Source organism: Aureobasidium pullulans (genome assembly GCF_000721785.1).
Source record: "Aureobasidium pullulans EXF-150 unplaced genomic scaffold scaffold_26, whole genome shotgun sequence".
Classification (NCBI taxonomy): Eukaryota; Fungi; Ascomycota; class Dothideomycetes; order Dothideales; family Saccotheciaceae; genus Aureobasidium; species Aureobasidium pullulans.
The window spans coordinates 213,268-229,991 of NW_021941046.1; the positions used below are offsets into that span (position 1 = coordinate 213,268).

The following is a 16,724-nucleotide window of genomic DNA, read 5'->3' on the forward strand; positions in this document are numbered from 1 at the left end:
ACAGTCCGTCACCGAGCAAGTCCATGTAATGCGTTCGTGAAAATGCTGGTAAATCGTCTGTGACCGAGCCCTTGGTGGTATAGATCACTCTAACAATTTCTCACAGCGTCATGACGAGACTGCCGTTCAACCATCCTGTTGAGTTTCTCCAGACTTCGTTATCTGGTCGTGAGGCTCACACAAGCGATCGAAATCAGGAAAACTGACATATCCATCTGTCTATTATCAGCCCCGCACACAGTGATGTTTAGGTACTACTTACCATGACGATTCTCTGACAAACGCCGGCCAAATGCGTCCCATTGGATTTCTTGCACGTCTACAGGACACTGTCTCGGAGAAGCTGGTGGACTATTTCTGGGTGACGTCCTGAGGGAAGCAGAAGCCACTTTGAATAACAAAGATGTGGCTCCGCCTTGTGATGATACACTGCACTCCTGACGGGCGGTATGTGAATTTTGCCTGTTGAGTGAAGGCGGGCTAGTGGTTGATCTAGTGAATGGTCCACGCATGAATATATTCGATGCTGATGATGATGACGATGAACGCTGAGTTTCTCTAGCCATGATGAAAGACGAACGAGGTGCCGAGAAGAGTTGTAGTGGTGTTCAGAGGCTGGTCTGTTCTCAAAGAGCTCTCTGTTCAGTTCAGTCAAGAGGAACTGGAGAATATATCAAACAAGTGTCTCTTGCCCGAGGTCGCGTGAGAAATACAAGAAATTCAAGGTTTGGGCTGGGAACAAGTGAGGGGGACGGTGGCGCTGGGCGTCAGCTTTGTATACGCCCGGTAGAGAAGACCGAGATGCCAGGACCGCACAGTCATGGTGACGCCTCGCGTACCTGCGGGGCCTAGCAGGTATACATACACGCCTCTTCAGCACCGATTGCTTGAACTTTCCTCGAGTCGATAGTCGTTTACTAGTCAGTGCTGCGTGGGTGAAGGCTTTGACCTGAACCTAGGAAGCTCATTCGCGGAATATGCTCTTCCTCATCGGCCAGACCGTTAAGTACCCGCAAGGGCACTGTACAGTACATCGATATGGTCCTGATCCCACCAAGATTATTGTGACATGCACTGACAGGCCACCACTAGAATTTGAGCTAACAACCCACTGCACAGTAACGGTGCCCAATCGACCCAGGAACCTGGCGACCAGTGGGAGGACTTGCAGGGACGGGCGCGATGTTCCGCCCAGCGGTGTGGCTTGACCGTTGTCTCTGCGTATGGGGGGATTTCGGGTCCGCTTACTAGCAAGTGTTCGCGCTGCTCTAGGACACCTGGGTGAACATGGTTGAGCTCGTTGCTGTTGTTATGTGCTTTGTTTTATTGACCCCACAAGCTCACCGACGTCCTCGAGTTTGGATGGTCGCAATCAGGCAGATGACACTCCGGTGTAGCCGCCTCATGAGCCTCGCCTAAATCATGCAAAGCAGTATATTACTGCTTGATCGCATGGATAAATACTCCCACGAGTCGTCGCAACGAAAGAGCGAGAGTTCGGGCACGGTCGGAGGCTTGAAGGAGCGTGCCAACACACTCCGCGCTGGATTGGGTCAACATCGATCGGATGAGCATGCATCTTGACTTTCTTGCACATGGCCGCCGTCCCATGCAACCTGCGACTCGCATGGAGCCTGTTCACGGGCCGTTCCTACGGCACATCTCCTTCTGCCCAAGCCGGTAATTCACGCAGCGATCTCGAAGGAAGCAGGTCAAAAGACATATTGTATTTCTAAAGAATCAAGCCAATCACTCTGTCTAGGGAGAAACCAGGATTGACAGGCGCCCACCCATGCAGGAGTGATCCGACCAGCCCAAAGATCAAAATGCTCCGTCATGCATGCATTTCTAGGTCGATTCAGAGCATAAACCAACAAGAAAAAAGAATCACGACATCTACGTACGCGGATCAGTGCTAGAGAGGAGGTCAGAATTACAGTATGTCGTAATCGTTCTTTCCACACTTACATCAACATCTTCCCAGGCGCGACCTTGAACGTTCGACAGCTCGTCCATCGTCATGATCTTGCCGTTTGTAAAATAGCCAGCATGGACCTTTGCGTCGATTTCAACTCTACTATCGGCCGGAATCAATTCGTCAGGCAGTTCGATCCGCTCGTGAATCGGAATGCCCTGTTCGACAATGGCATCGTGCTAGGATAGTCGTCAGCTGTGGTATTCATACCTTTCTTACCAGCGGGTGTGGCTATTAGGCAAGACCAGGTTGGAAACTCGAAGGAGCAAGGAACTTACTTTCATGCTACACAGTGAGTCAGCAACTTTTCGTCATCATGTTCAGTAGGCTCCGACAAGAGTTAGGCAAAGCGAAAGGGTATCATAGACTTACTTCGACATGCTCAACCTGAGATATAAACGTTAGCAATGTTTCAAAATTTGGAAAAATTAGGAGACCACAAACATTCGGTCGATCTTGGTAATACCGAGCCAGTGCAGAATATCAGGCATCAAAGCCTGGAAACGCATGTCCTTGACACCGGCAATGTTCTCTGTACGTTTGAAGTACTCGCTTGCACGATCGGCACCACGTTTTCTTGCGTTGTATACCAGATATTTGGTAACCTTTCTCTGTCAGTATGCTGGAGTGTGGAACGACTGTTAGAAGGGTGCTTACCTCTCCGAGAGCCCTGCCCTCCTTGCGGAAATATATGACAACGCCCGATCCGCCGTTCTGAGCTTCTTTAACTGCTTCCTCGATACCGAAGGTGAGATAAGGTCTGCAAGTACAGATGTCTGAACCGAACACGTCGCTGCCGTTGCACTCATCAATGAAGCCTTTGTTAGTGGTTATCATCTATAGGGAGAGGCTATAATGTGCTTACTGAATTCGTAGTGCAAGCTTGACGTTTGGGTCGGACATTTTTGCGGGATCACCAAAGCAGTATACAGTCAGACCTCCAATGGGAGGCAAGAAAGTCTTGATATCTCCTCTAGTGATTAGCTCTGGGTATGAGCCACCAGTGTGCTCGAAGAGGGAACGTCTGAGAGTTCCTTCGTCAATACCAAAACGCTCGGCTACACCAGGCAGGTACCAAACCGGCTCCACAGCAAACTTGGTGACCGCGAGCTCACCAGTCTCATTCAGACAGATCTTGCCATCTGGTACTAGCCTACCGTTTCTGACACTCTCCTCGAGTTCCGGGAGCTTCATGTGTGCCTTTGTGATAGCAATAGTAGGTCTGATGTCAACATCCTCGTTTTGGATGATATCTTTGAATAGCCAAGGAGCGAGATGGCCCAGAGGATCCATTGCAACAATCTTCTTAGGGTCCGCCCTATGATAGTGTCAGCTTGACCGTGACTAGTAGGCACTACCGAGCATACGAACCACTGAGGGAAGGGTCCGATGTTGGCAGCTGGCTCGGTGTTTGTGAAGTCCGGGCGGTGATCGGTATTGAGATTCTTGCTTGCCACAGCAAGAGCATTATCTTACAAAAGCGGAGTTAGCATAATTTACAGAAAAGTGGCTAGAAAAGCTTTGCTTCTATTGAACAAGACAACATGTAGTACGAAGTTCTCAACTTCCACAACCATGATTCAAGTATGAACTCCGAGAGGCAATTGGACAAAATCGTCACACACGAAGGCCATGCCCTCCTCTAATCGGATTTGCAGACAAGACATGGGTGCTGAATGGAAGCAATCCGCGAAACCACAAGGCCGTTCGACCGATAAAAGTAAAGAAAACGCATCCTCCCCGTGTGCAGAACTTTATCATGCGCATGCTCTAGGAATGCACAATGTTATTAAGATCAGTGCAGCCCTCCACTGAGAGTGTGAGAGTCAGGAACTCTCTACGGACGGCTGGACCGATCTTAAAAACATTGTGCATTTCTACAGTCCAAACGGCCCTAGGCGTGGCCGTGAGATGGCTAGACGTGACAGATCTTAGCACACGGGGAGGATTGATTTACGTACATATAGCATAAGAGCCACCATGAGCACCGATAGCATTACGTCTGCGAATGGAACTTGGGTTCCTTGAGACGACAACTGGACCTCGAAGAGAAGGGTCCTTGTTGCCCCAATTCATAGGCAGGGGATCCACACCAGCCTGACCCGGGTACGATGTGAGAATGATCTTAGAGGTCACGCTCGATCTACGTCCGGACTCAGGCACAGCTGGAAGATCGGGGCTCGAAGCAGCATCTTGAGTGATGGTCGAGATGACGGGGGCGACTTGGTGCTGCTTGTTGCGTTCCACGGCAGCAGGATCGACCGTCAGGTCCTTGACTTGCTTGACACCAGCAAGAATGTTGACTCGACCGTTGATGGCATCCACAGCAGCAGCAAGATGTGTGTTTTCTTGCTGAATAGTCTTGAGACTGGCTAGGATCTCCTGCAGTATGGCGGCGTCGTTGCCTGTACCGTTAGTCTTCTCCATGATGTGTGTATATCGTTAATGGTTGCGAATGTTTGTCCGATAGTAAGTTAACCTCGAGAAGATGAAGGGTGAGAAGTTGGAGTGAATGTGTTTTGGTATAAAGGGGTCATTGATATCAACAGCTGTCGACAACTCTTCGGAGCATTGCTCATAGGTAATGACCGTTCCCCGCTATCATTGGACATGTGATTATGATAAGGTAAGGTTACCTATCTAGGCACAGGATTCGGGTACCTGCCTTCTTCTTGTTTCATAGGCGATCATGCACTCGGCAAGGCCCGCTAGATACGACGTTCAAGGACCGAGTTTACAAATGGATAGCTCAAGTAGATAACACACCGATTCCTGCTATGGAAGGAAGCTGGATCAACGGCCGGAGAGGCACATCCAGGACACCGACCGCTCAGCTCCGAAGGAAGCTCTTATCAACCCCGCGGCTGTGGACACTAGTTGATGCAGAGCGATAGAGTATTCTCTTGGAACCGTTCATGACATGTTGAGCACAATCAGGGAGAGACAGTTCAACCATACCTTCGAAAAAAGAATCTTCAGATCTACTGCTGTACAACCCACATTCTTCGAGTGAGCATTCCTCAGGTAATTGCGTTGTTTAGATGTGAGGCGGGGCGTGGCGGGTGTTGCCCCGCAGACTTGAGAATCATGTGAAATCGCGGCAGGAGCGAGCCTAATAAGCCCCGATGGACTACGCGTAGCCGACGACGTCAGTTTCTCTTCTAAATCTTGCGAAACTTCGTGTGGACTTGCGACTTGTTCACGCATAAATCAGACAAAGCAACTACCATGGTATCCACTCGCTCTATCCATCAGTACGACGGTACGTGCTCACACAGTCTAGGGTAAACGCAAGTCGGCAAGCAAGCCAGAGGGCAAGAAGAAGGTGCGCATACACATCCGTTAAACAACGAGCACACAACTGATGTCGCAACAGCGCGAGATTCTACCAACCACATTCCAATGCCTGTTCTGTAACCACGAGAACTCTGTCTCAGTCAAGATTGACAAGAAGGCCAGCACCGGCGAGCTGTCGTGCAAGGTCTGCGGACAAACATTCCAGACTGTCACCAACTGTATGTCACAGGAGAAGCACAGTCGCTGTACTTGGGTCTTTCACTTACACATGTCTCGCAGATCTCAGTGCACCCATCGATGTCTATTCGGATTGGGTAGATGCTTGTGATGCTGTGGCCAAGCAAGCCGCCGAGAGCACATCCAAACCAAGAAGAGATACATACGGTGGCACTGCGTCGCAGTCACGCTCACAAGCGGCTCGTGGCGAAACTGCCAATGTTCCAGCTGATGACGGCTTCATCGACGACGACGAGCTCGATGCAGAGGCAGACTACGCAGATGAGTAGGAGTTTGATCGAACAAGAAGAAGAGCAGGGGTAATCAAGCAGCGTGTGGGTGCCCTACTACATGAGAGGAGTCGGGTTTGGTTCGGGGGGCTCCGAGCTATGCATGATACGGAAAGGAGTTTACGGCACGATACACCTAGGCGCTTGGCGTAATACGAGGATTGACAGACGAGCACGACATGGGTTCGCAATATGGATTCAATGAGACGGCGATAAGCGCCGACACTCATGGCCTATTCTACTTGGAAGAAGGAGCAGGCAAGCGATCACTCTAGAGAGTGTAGAATCGGTCTCCGAAGTCTCCGAGACCAGGGACGATGTAGCTACTCACATGGTTAGCAATGTGCTCAGGACGAGCAGCAGAATGGACGTACTTCTTCTCATCCAAGCCTTCGTCGATGAAAGCAGTGACAATTCTCACTTTGGGGAACTTCTCTGCAAAGTTGTCGGCGCCCTCAGGGCTGGCGATGAGGTTGAGGAAGAGGATGCGATCCTCGGGCACACCCTTCTGTCTCAGGACCTCGACGGCCATCAGAGCAGAGCCGCCTGGAACAGGTTAGTCCGACAAGGAACCGATACGAGGATATGGTGAGCAAGACATACCGGTAGCGAGCATGGGATCCAGCAGAAGAACCCATCTGTCCTTGATGTCTTCGGGCAGCTTCTCGTAGAAGAGACGAGGCTGACTCGTCTCCTCGTCTCTCTGGATCAGGATCTTGCCGATGCGTACGCTTCTGCAGCAATCACGGAGACCCTGTTCCATTGACTCGCCAGCGCGCATAATGCTAACGCCGCAGATCTTGCCCTCGAACTTGACACCATTGTAGTGACGGCCAACGGGTGTGGTGATCTCTTGTTGAATGACTGGCAGGTGGTTCAAGCCCTCCTCGACGAGCAGACGAATGATGCGGTTCGAGTAGAAGATAAAGTCGGCACGGTTGGTGCGGTGATCGCGGATCATACTGCTCAAGGAGTTGGCGGGGATTGGTTCGGAATGTCTTCAACAGGGACACACCTACGTCAGCAGAGCAATGAGCTGAGGTGTCTGCGGTAGGACGTGGACGTTGTCATGGCGGACTTTCTTCGAGACGGTGGCAGTGGGCTTTTCACCTTCGGCGCGGTAGTTGGGTCCGAGGCATTGCGAAGGGGCGTTCGATTTGTCCGACATGGTGAGGGCGATGTGCTAGGAAGAGGCAAGAGTAAGAGTAAGAGTAAGAGTAAGAGTAAGAGTAAGAGTAAGAGTAAGAGAGAGCAAGAGCAAGAGCAAGCAAGATGAGGACAAGTAGGTCAGTTGGCGAGCAAAGTGGTTGGAGGAAGGCGCAAGCAGCAAGCAAGCTGATAAGTGAATTAGGAACTTTCTTATCAGTCCGAGTGTCGCGTGCCCCGCATCTACTGAGCTCGCCTTGAATTCGTGGCTGAAAGTGAAGGCCGAAGTCTGAAGCCTGAGAATGGACCCTGTCGCCGACGGTCGTGCAAAGGTCGCCCTGAGACGGTGTGCCCGCTCTCGGCCTGCCGTGGCGACTTGCGACTTTGTTGTATGTCCGTTTGCGCCATCTCTCACAAACGACGACCACTCGATCGCACAAGAACTTGCTCCACACAGCCTATGTCGCATCACAGGCTACCACATTCCTCGCCATGAAGGACTGCATCTGACTGCCTCCGACCATCCTTACAGTCGTTGCTTCACTCGCGGATGACTAAAGTTTCAGAAACGCCCTCTTCACCTTAGATGTCACATCCACTCACACCTCGGCCTATCTCTTGATTTAATGACCTACCCTACCTTCTTCGGACTAGACTCAACGTATTCGGATCCGTCCTCTCCAGCTGTCGCCCAGCATGACAGCGCTTCCAGGACCTTCAAGCTATGCCACTGGTGACCGTCGCAAGAGGCCTGTCGTCACTTACGGAAGGCCTGCACGTAACTCGACCTTCTCAGCAAACAGTGTCAAGACTTTCTATGACGATTCAAAGAAGATCGCTTCACCATCTAAGCTCAAGCGGCCCACTACCAGTACTGCCCGCAAGACACTAATCACGAATGACGAATTCGACGTACCAATGTCCGACGACGAACATGTGTCCGTACCGCCCAAGTCAAAGGAAATTGCGAAAGCTTCACCAAAGAACGGTCTGGCTACTGCTAGCAGCGAAAGTAAAGGAGATGGCGGATTAGACTCGGCCTCACCACGCAAGCGCAAGAGAACAGTGTCTCAAACGACACAGGCCTCCAGTACTCAGGATACGAAAGTCGCCAAGTCACAGCAGTTTGAAGCAGAAGCCAGCCACAGTGTCAGCGAGTCTGCGCAACTACGTCGCTCTAGGAGACAAATCGCGGCCGAATCTTCTGTCACCTCGAATCCGTCATCTTTCAAAGTCGACCAAAAGACAGCGACGACAAGGAATCCTGTTCGATCGCTCACAAGATCTGCATGTCCATTGTCTCCAGTGGCTGTATCTCCGGTGATAGGTTCTCCGATTAGTCCTGCAGACTCGGTGTCAACTACTTCTACAACACCGAAGCAGAAGAAGCTCTGGCACGATCTGCTTCTTTCAGACCCTGTCGATACTGATACTTATGAACCGAACACTACCTCTCGCCCCCTTTCCACTCACTCTCTAGCTCAATCAAATTCTTCAACTCTTGAATCACGCATTGCTCCCACCTCAGGTGAAAGCAAAGCACGCATTGTTGATCGCTTGAGGGAGAAGGTCACTTCTACTCACAGTAGCGATGAGAGCTCCGATGAAGAGTCAGATGAGCTCCAGGAGGAACCGTCTTCCCAGATGAACGGACGACCAACAACCTCAGCACAATTTGTGCCTCAAGAATCTACGCAGTATTCCCAGTCGCAGGCTCGAACACAGACATTGCAACCACATACGAGCCAAAATGCCAAGAAGGTAACATATGCCCGGTCGAGAACTTATCTACAGGACAGTCTTGAGGACATGATCTTTGGTGACTTGCCTATGGTCGCGCCTGAACGACCTGCCGCAAGTGCACGAAGGACAAAAGCTTCTCCGATGACCAAGTCAAACGCCAAGGTCACTTTCAACAATGAATCAGATGATGATACTGCTCAGGGCATTCGAAGCATACATGAGCTCAGGGCAGCTGGAAACAAAAGCAGGTTCCTGGACGAAGTCACACGCCTTGTTGATGATATCAAACACCCAAAGCCATCTTCACGGTCTCAAAGACGTATGGCTCTTATGGAGCTCTCCACCACACTTGCCGAAAACACATCCGCGTCTCGGTTCATCGAGTATGGATTTGATGCAAATATAATTGCTCAATTCCAGTACGCTAGGACGGATATCTTGGCTGACATGTTGCTATGCGTTGTTGTCACACGGATAGCGCAAGCTTCCGCTTCTCTTCTTCATGGAGGTGTCCTTGATTTTCTTTCCTCGTATCTAGGCGAAATGAAGGACATAAGCAATATTGCACGGGAGAGGAAAAGCAACATGTCCAAGGTTGCACAATCTGACTACCTTGAATTCATGGAAAAGGTAAGGACTGCTGATGCTTGGGACAACTGTCCTCCGGATTATCTATCCCCTTCTTCTCTCGCGTTGTTGAGTATGGATTGCATCTTTGTCACCCATCGTCGCAACAAGAACAGTGGCGCCATACTGTCTCCTGACACTGCATCCAAGCTCGTCGGCCTGGCTACCCTTCACGTCTCGAACCCTGGAGGTAGCTCGCAGGCCATCACCAATCGGGCACTTTCTGCCCTTGAGGCAGCCACGACTCTTGACGTTGAAAGCGCATCTTCGGAGGTGTGGTCTGTCGAAACACTTTCACGAGTTGCTTCTGCCTTACCTGGCCTTCTCAAGATGTCGATTCATTCGCAGGAACTTGCCCTACGCTTCTGCTGCTCTGTGACCAACGACAACGAGGAAAACAGTGGCGTGTTCTCCCAGCATCAGACCATCCATCTAATCATGTCGTTGATCATCGACGGCTTCAGCTCGCGTGGGACATTGAGCGAAGAAGAGGCGTCTGTTAGCCACGACCTTCTAGTACTAGCTCTTGGTCTGATGATCAATCTGACTAGCGTTTGTGAGGTCGCACGTGAATACGCCGCTCACGCTGAAGACAAGAAGCTCGCTGCACTGGTCGACATCTTCGTCCGAGGTCAAAAGAAAGCAGCCGAGTCTCAGTCCGAAGAAGAAATGCAAGCCAACATACCGTATGGTTGGTTGTCAGTCCTCCTGGGTTACATCTGCTTGGACAGGATCGCGAAGGAAAGGGTTCGTAGCTTGCTACCAGGCAAGAGCGAGGCAGTCCTTGTGGACGCTGTCGAGGGAATCGCTCTCATGAGCCAGCAAGTAGACAGTCAGGCAGCGGAGGAGAAGGAAGAAACATCGTCGGGATTCACTCAGAAGCTTATGGCGCTCGTGGTTCGTCTCCGCGAAGGCGCATAATAACAGAACACGAGACATGGCGATAGACAGGATAATACCCATAAAAATGTATTTTATTTGATAATCGAAACGTCGCATAAGTACGTTGAATGATGTATGCGCCTTCTCCCACCGCTCAACAACTCGCTGCGACCTGGATATGCTGCGGAATGGATTAGAGAAATCACAGTAGTCTATCAAATGAGTGCGAGTGAAATCATCTTGAGAAGTATTGAGTCGATGGAGTTGTTTTAGATGAATGGGCAATTTTGATCGAGTAATGGAGTCTTGTTCCGGCCAGTCAAACCAGCGTTTACAGCGTTTAAACTTCCGTCACCGCTCCCCAATAGCGCCGCCAATCGGCTGCGAGGACTCAAACTGCTTTTGTTCTTCCAAACGAGCAGGTCATCACCATCACTAGCTGAAGCTGCTGCTTAGCCAAACCTAACGTACAACGAGATCTCTCTTCGACCTGCAACTCAGAGCAGACACTTGTCACTAGATTACGACTACATTGCGCTCTTACTCCGTACCATCAAAGTGTTTACCCTCCGAACAACAATCAATACGACAAGCTCCATCACCTCAAGTTCATCGCAACAGTGACACCACCAAGCTTATCTATCACTGAATCGACCACGATACACCTCACAGCCACCAGACCCCGTCGCGTGTAAAGAAAGAGCTCGGATACAATGCCTCCACAACAGAAGCAGCGCAAGATGGCCATTGTCGGCAGCAGATCCGTTGGTGAGTGACTGAATGTGATACTGCCACTGTTGTAGCATCCAACTGACATGTCGCAGGCAAGAGCTCGCTGACTGTTCAGTTCGTCGACGGCCACTTTGTCGATTCATACTACCCCACCATTGAAAACACCTTCTCCAAGGTCATCAAGCACAAGAACCAAGATTTCGCCGTAGAGATCATCGACACTGCCGGACAGGTACGCGCGAAGAAGAGAACTCGGCAATTGGAAGGCCGTTGCTGATCATCAAGTACAAAAGGACGAATATACCATCCTGAACAGCAAGCACTTCATCGGTATTCATGGATACATGATTGTCTACAGCGTCGGCAGCAAGCAGAGCTTTGAGATGGTCAGAATCATTCGTGATAAGATTTTGAACCACATGGTATGCTCCTCCACCGCACCACTTGCAGGTCACACCGCTTAACAGTATCTTCTAGGGCGCCGAGTCAGTGCCATTGATCATCGTCGGCAACAAGTCCGATCTTCGACCCGAACAACGTCAAGTCAAGGCTGAAGATGGTCGCAAGCTGGCCGAGGAGCTCAGCTGTGGATGGACCGAAGCAAGCGCCAGATTCAACGAGAACGTCGGCAAGGCCTTCGAGGGTATGGTTGCCGAAATTGAGAAGGGCCAGGAAGCTGGGCAGCCCAAGGAGGGTAAGAACTGCGTTGTCATGTAAAGACAGACATTGCCACTGCACTACTAGCAGGATCGCCTTTGCCTTTGGACCATCTTTATACATCGAGAAAGGCTAGAGGGGCCACACCTTCGGAGCTACATGTGGAAGGGAGGTCATGGGAACATGGAGCCGGGATTGAAGTTGGGCATACGCATGGCTAGGGAGCTTTCTTTGTATTCGCCTCTCATTTCACTGGCGATGGTTTGACTGGAGTTCTCAATAGGCGCAATTACTGGCTTGGGGTCGGGTTATGGGGATTGGGAGAATTCGAGGTAATATACAAAGGCTCACGTCGAGATACTTTGATCTGATGTGACCACCACCGAGGCGTGATATGATTGAGGAAACAAGTCTGAGATCAAGCAGGCTTTTATGTGCTTTGCATCTTGACCGTTATCAAAGGCATCTAACACCGCAATGTGCTCGTGAGGTGTGTCATGTTTCACGGCTGCTGTTGCGGGACTGCAAAAGAGCGCCTGAACTGCTTCCTCCCTTGAACGCCGGAATCAAATGTGTCTCAATGATGAGACGGTTTTGTATACCGACGGAAGCGACAAGTCCCGCGTAGGATGCTCACCAAACACGACCTTTTCCATATCCGTATTAAGTGGATAAAGAAGAAGCAATTCCTTTGAGGGTGTCTCTCAGACAGACATTTTGAGTATTCAGTGGGTGAGTACCGCATGAGTGTCGAATCTGGGAGCTGCTTGTTATATTGATGTTGTGTTGGCAAGGTCTAGATCTAGGCGCGAGCAGACGTAACAAGACAAACGACTAATCGTGCCAGGGTCCAATGTATTTGCGGAGACTGTGCAGACGAGAAACTCTCAGGTGCCACCCAGGTTCTCTTCACCACCTGAATTGCTGCTTAATACAAGTTGTCCAAGTGATCCGGACTTCGGGCCCAGCATACTAATGATATAAGGTATCAGCGCAATAAATGTGATGGTCGAACGTGGTTAGCTGGTTGACGATTCATGGAGAAGGGCACCGAAGGACCGAGCGCTTTCGGGCTTGGCGACGGTCATGTGATCGACCCAGGCGAAGCGACGCACACCGAAATTGGAGACACACCAGCGCAGATTGAGATTCTTCTTACTTTGACGGAATTCTTTTCTACATCCATCCGAAGACACAATCATGGCTGTCGGCAAGAACAAGAGATTGTCCAAGGGCAAGAAGGGCTTGAAGAAGCGCACCGACCCGTGAGTGAAGACGACTCGCTGCACCATTCGACATACATGGCCCACCAATACACCCGTCACCCGCGCGCATACCAATCTACGAGCACTTGACTGACAAGACTGCGCTTATAGCTTCGCCAAGAAGGACTGGTACAACCTGAAGGCTCCCTCCACCTTCGCCATCAGAGAGTACGTTTGATCGCCAATCCGACCTTTCGCCCGCCACTGGACGAAAAATAAAAATCTTTACTAACTCACCCAAGCGTCGGCAAGACCCTGGTCAACCGCACCACCGGTCTCAAGAACGCCAACGACGCTCTCAAGGGCCGTATCTTCGAGGTTTCGCTCGCCGATCTCCAGAAGGATGAGGACCACTCTTTCCGCAAGGTCCGCCTGAGAGTCGACGAGGTCCAGGGCAAGAACTGCCTGACCAACTTCCACGGTCTCGACTTCACCTCGGACAAGCTGCGCTCGCTCGTCCGCAAGTGGCAGTCCCTGATCGAGGCCAACGTCGTCGTCAAGACCACCGACGACTACCTCCTCCGTCTGTTCTGCATCGCCTTCACCAAGAGACGCCCCAACCAGATCAAGAAGACCACATACGCCCGCAGCTCGCAAATCAGACAAATCCGCAAGAAGATGACCGACATCATGCAGCGTGAGGCCAGCAGCTGCACCCTCTCCCAGCTTACCCAGAAGCTCATCCCCGAGGTCATCGGCCGCGAGATCGAGAAGTCCACCCAGGGCATCTACCCTCTCCAGAACGTCCACGTCCGCAAGGTCAAGCTCCTCAAGTCGCCCAAGTTCGACCTCGGTGCTCTCCTTAACCTCCACGGCGAGTCCAACACCGACGAGTCCGGCCAGAAGGTGCGTTCCTCCATCCCGACACTACAATGCACCCTCTGTCCAGTACTGACCCTTCACAGGTTGAGCGTGAGTTCAAGGAGACCGTTCTCGAGAGCGTGTAAGCATTTGATGAATGGAACAAGATGGGTTGGGGTCTGCTTGACACGTTGCTGCCCGGCGTTCGACGTGGAAAAGGAATGCTTTAGGCATCTTCGTGTTAGCTACTTTTCATGGCAAAAAAAGAATTCGTCAAAAAGCCTTCCGAATTTTCCAATTTCACTTTTTATGATACCACGCGCATCACGCCTCCTCCAGCTCTATTTGCACGGCTTCGTATGTGATTTGAAACATGTGCTATTGCTACATTGATTCGGCTACTATCTACAAACTCTACTCTTTGTCCTGCAAGAACTCGACCACGGCTAATCACACAAATTAGTTCATGACGTATTCCTATCCAGCACCGCAACATACCATCTCTGAATTCTTGGGGCTTCTCGCTGATGACCCAATGTCCGCTGTCGACGTCTGCAATCTCAAACCTTGGGAAAAATCTTCCAATGATAGGCAGTGTTTCGTCGGCCACGTAGTGGCTCTTTGTGCCTCTGATGAACAAGGTAGGGCCCTCCCACCGTGCCTCTTCGGGGTCCTTGAAGGGGAAGTCGGCCATGTTGTCGAGAGCGTTTGCCAGGTACTTGACTGGGATGCGGAATTTCTGGATACCGTCCTTTCCACGGGCAAGATTGGTGAGCAGGAACTGGCGAACACCAACATGTGATTCGAACTCAGCCAGGATGGCATCTGCCTCGGACTGCTTCTGCACATTTGCATCGGCAATCTTGCGCATGCCCTGGACGTATTTTCCAAAATCGCTCTTTAGCGCAGCGTCGACGGGTGCATTGTCGACAGGAATGAGGCTGGCGATTGACACTTTACCGCGCAAAGCGACGGCCATGACTGTCTTAGCACCCCTTGTCGGCCGTCAACATCCATTTGTCATATCTGGGTTTGGTATGGGTATGCAGAACATACATTGAGTGGCCGATCAGAGCAGGGCGCTCAATATTGTGCTCTTGCAGGAAGCCTTCGACATCCTCAGCGAGGGCAGTGTAGTCATGTCTTGGGTCGTGAGGCGACTCGCCGTGGTTGCGCAAATCCTGAGGAGGTACTATCAGAGACGGTGGTCGCAGATGTATGGGAAGAGGGAGCGTACAATGGCGTAGACGGGACGGTTCAGATCACGAGCGAACACTCTGCACCGCTGTTAGCTACGCACAAGATCAATTGTGCTCTACCTACTTGCTCATGCTACGGTTGTTCTTCTTTGAACCAAAGAGGCCATGGATGAAGACAATCGGGTCCTTCTTGGACTCGGGCTTTTCAGCCTCGTAGAAGTCGTAGGCGAGCTTCAATTTGGCGTTGATCGGGCTTGATGAGAAGCAACGGGTGCTGAATGGTGAGAAGGCCTGCCGCGACCGCGCGAATGTTCTTGTTGCCAGCATCTCCAATGCTTCGAGTGACGAATCACATCTTTGGTCGACTGTGTTCAAATGTTGAACGGAAATTGTTTCGGAGGTTAGGGTTTACCCGACACATGGTCAAGGTGGGCCACGGGCCGGTCCGCCGCTTTGACCAGCTGATCATCATGAATGATCATGATCATGATTCTTTTCACATGCAACTTTTGTCGGCTTCCACTTCTCCAACCACATCAGTATCATGAAACGCGTATATCCAAACGACGACCATTCATCTGCAAAGCGTCAGAAGAGCTTAGGTCACGATGGCAACTCAGGCTACCAGCCGCGGAATATGCAGAACCACTCTCAGCCCAGACACCCAAAAAATCAGTCATCAATAAATCACCAGTCCGTTTCACAGCCTGATCCTACAAAACATCTGGAATCACTACTCAAGGCCCTGGTCAATCAACGGGACACGACTAGACAAATTCTTGGTCACGATGCGCACGAAAGCGCCGTCAAGTTGGCAAAGTCTTTGTCCTCGGTCAATACTGCCACTGCCTCGCTGGACTTGTTCCAACCATCTACCATCAAAGGCTCCGAAGTCAGCTCCCAGAACTCAGGCCGGTCTTTTCCATCGAATCACACACAGTTTCCCCTACCAACGCTACCACAAGTTCCTGATGGCCCTTACTCCAGAGCGCCTTTCGTGCACAAGTCTAGCAGCCAACACGATCGCACCTCTGCAATTGGCGACATGACATATGAACGCCTCGAGTTCCTTGGAGATGCCTATCTAGAAGTCATCGCCACTCGTCTGATTTTCTCTCGCTACCCCCACCTTGCCGCTGGTCGTCAAGCACAGATACGCGAACGTTTGGTAAAGAACGACACTTTGACTCACTTCAGCATGGCCTACAGATTCCAGGATCGCCTCAAAGCCGGAGAAGGTGAGCGCGAACTTGCAAAAGCCTCTGGAAAGATTCTAGCGGATGTGTTTGAAGCCTACGTGGCTGCTGTCATTCTATCCGACCCAGTTGACGGCTTCAAGCGGGCGGAGATTTGGTTAACTGAGCTCTGGGCACCAATCTTGCTCAGAGAATTCGGTCCCATAAGCGCAGACGGAGGTGCAACCTTCAATGAATACAACCAAAACGCAAAACAGGAGCTGCAGCAGAAGATTGTCGGCAAGGATGTCAAGCTCGAATATGTTGAGAGCAGGCCGATGGAGCAGACCAAACACATGCAGAGATATTATATTAGCCTGTTCCTCACGGGCTGGGGCTATGAAAAGCAACTTCTTGGTTCTGGAGAAGGTCAGAACAAGGTCGAAGCAGGCAATCGTGCTGCTATGGATGCTATGGTGAAGAACAAGGACATAATCGATGAAGCTGCCCGCAAGCTCAGCGCTTTGCGTGAGCAGAGAAGGATGGAAGCTGCGGCCAAGGAGTCCAACTCAGGTGCTGAGCCTCAATAAAATTACTGTAAGAAGTAATGCAAGTACAAGATGTCTTAACAAAGTCACGCTGCAAAGAGAGCTCTGTAGATGAACTTTTCCATATTTGATGCACTGCACCGTCGCTCGTGCGCATACATAGCACCAAAG

At 51.0% G+C, this 16,724-nt stretch overlaps 9 protein-coding genes across 9 annotated transcripts; 5 read left to right on the forward strand and 4 right to left on the reverse strand.

Moving 5' to 3' along the window:
• Positions 1 to 1,828: 1,828 nt before the first annotated feature.
• M438DRAFT_349018 (uncharacterized protein) lies at positions 1,829 to 4,481 on the reverse strand. Its single transcript, XM_029906289.1, has 8 exons — positions 3,937 to 4,481; positions 3,347 to 3,446; positions 2,841 to 3,293; positions 2,633 to 2,786; positions 2,420 to 2,580; positions 2,348 to 2,362; positions 2,254 to 2,260; positions 1,829 to 2,154 (listed from the first exon to the last, which is right to left on the reverse strand). Exons 1-8 carry the CDS (start codon positions 4,400 to 4,402, stop codon positions 1,897 to 1,899), a joined length of 1,614 nt encoding a protein of 537 aa, XP_029756460.1. The 5' UTR covers positions 4,403 to 4,481; the 3' UTR covers positions 1,829 to 1,896.
• A 528-nt stretch (positions 4,482 to 5,009) lies between these two features.
• On the forward strand, positions 5,010 to 6,056 carry M438DRAFT_114621 (Elf1-domain-containing protein). Its single transcript, XM_029898720.1, has 4 exons — positions 5,010 to 5,206; positions 5,259 to 5,300; positions 5,352 to 5,490; positions 5,552 to 6,056. Exons 1-4 carry the CDS (start codon positions 5,204 to 5,206, stop codon positions 5,776 to 5,778), a joined length of 411 nt encoding a protein of 136 aa, XP_029756461.1. The 5' UTR covers positions 5,010 to 5,203; the 3' UTR covers positions 5,779 to 6,056.
• On the reverse strand, positions 6,050 to 6,946 carry M438DRAFT_339076 (uracil phosphoribosyltransferase; the record flags this gene model as incomplete). The annotated part of the gene is made up of 4 exons (XM_029904184.1): positions 6,050 to 6,101; positions 6,153 to 6,324; positions 6,382 to 6,740; positions 6,798 to 6,946. The coding sequence occupies 4 exons, from the start codon at positions 6,944 to 6,946 to the stop codon at positions 6,050 to 6,052; spliced, it is 732 nt and encodes a 243-aa protein (XP_029756462.1).
• Positions 6,851 to 7,507, reverse strand: M438DRAFT_114623 (uncharacterized protein). Its single transcript, XM_029898721.1, has one exon. It carries the CDS (start codon positions 7,391 to 7,393, stop codon positions 6,962 to 6,964), a length of 432 nt encoding a protein of 143 aa, XP_029756463.1. The 5' UTR covers positions 7,394 to 7,507; the 3' UTR covers positions 6,851 to 6,961.
• Positions 7,244 to 10,333, forward strand: M438DRAFT_349022 (uncharacterized protein). The gene has a single exon (XM_029906290.1). It carries the CDS (start codon positions 7,621 to 7,623, stop codon positions 10,213 to 10,215), a length of 2,595 nt encoding a protein of 864 aa, XP_029756464.1. The 5' UTR covers positions 7,244 to 7,620; the 3' UTR covers positions 10,216 to 10,333.
• Positions 10,334 to 10,718: 385 nt separating this feature from the next.
• On the forward strand, positions 10,719 to 12,120 carry M438DRAFT_349023 (uncharacterized protein). The gene is made up of 4 exons (XM_029906291.1): positions 10,719 to 10,944; positions 11,001 to 11,140; positions 11,202 to 11,330; positions 11,386 to 12,120. The coding sequence occupies exons 1-4, from the start codon at positions 10,890 to 10,892 to the stop codon at positions 11,623 to 11,625; spliced, it is 564 nt and encodes a 187-aa protein (XP_029756465.1). The 5' UTR covers positions 10,719 to 10,889; the 3' UTR covers positions 11,626 to 12,120.
• Positions 12,121 to 12,759: 639 nt separating this feature from the next.
• Positions 12,760 to 13,939, forward strand: M438DRAFT_400016 (ribosomal protein S3Ae). The gene is made up of 4 exons (XM_029909447.1): positions 12,760 to 12,830; positions 12,942 to 12,998; positions 13,073 to 13,676; positions 13,736 to 13,939. The coding sequence occupies exons 1-4, from the start codon at positions 12,766 to 12,768 to the stop codon at positions 13,775 to 13,777; spliced, it is 768 nt and encodes a 255-aa protein (XP_029756466.1). The 5' UTR covers positions 12,760 to 12,765; the 3' UTR covers positions 13,778 to 13,939.
• M438DRAFT_304725 (alpha/beta-hydrolase) lies at positions 13,918 to 15,192 on the reverse strand. Its single transcript, XM_029902197.1, has 5 exons — positions 14,955 to 15,192; positions 14,869 to 14,908; positions 14,688 to 14,812; positions 14,130 to 14,626; positions 13,918 to 14,077 (listed from the first exon to the last, which is right to left on the reverse strand). Exons 1-5 carry the CDS (start codon positions 15,155 to 15,157, stop codon positions 14,046 to 14,048), a joined length of 897 nt encoding a protein of 298 aa, XP_029756467.1. The 5' UTR covers positions 15,158 to 15,192; the 3' UTR covers positions 13,918 to 14,045.
• Positions 15,193 to 15,776: 584 nt separating this feature from the next.
• On the forward strand, positions 15,777 to 16,589 carry M438DRAFT_239991 (uncharacterized protein; the record flags this gene model as incomplete). The annotated part of the gene is made up of 1 exon (XM_029899518.1): positions 15,777 to 16,589. A coding segment is annotated over one exon (813 nt), but the record flags the coding sequence as incomplete, so codon positions are not given.
• Positions 16,590 to 16,724: the final 135 nt, after the last annotated feature.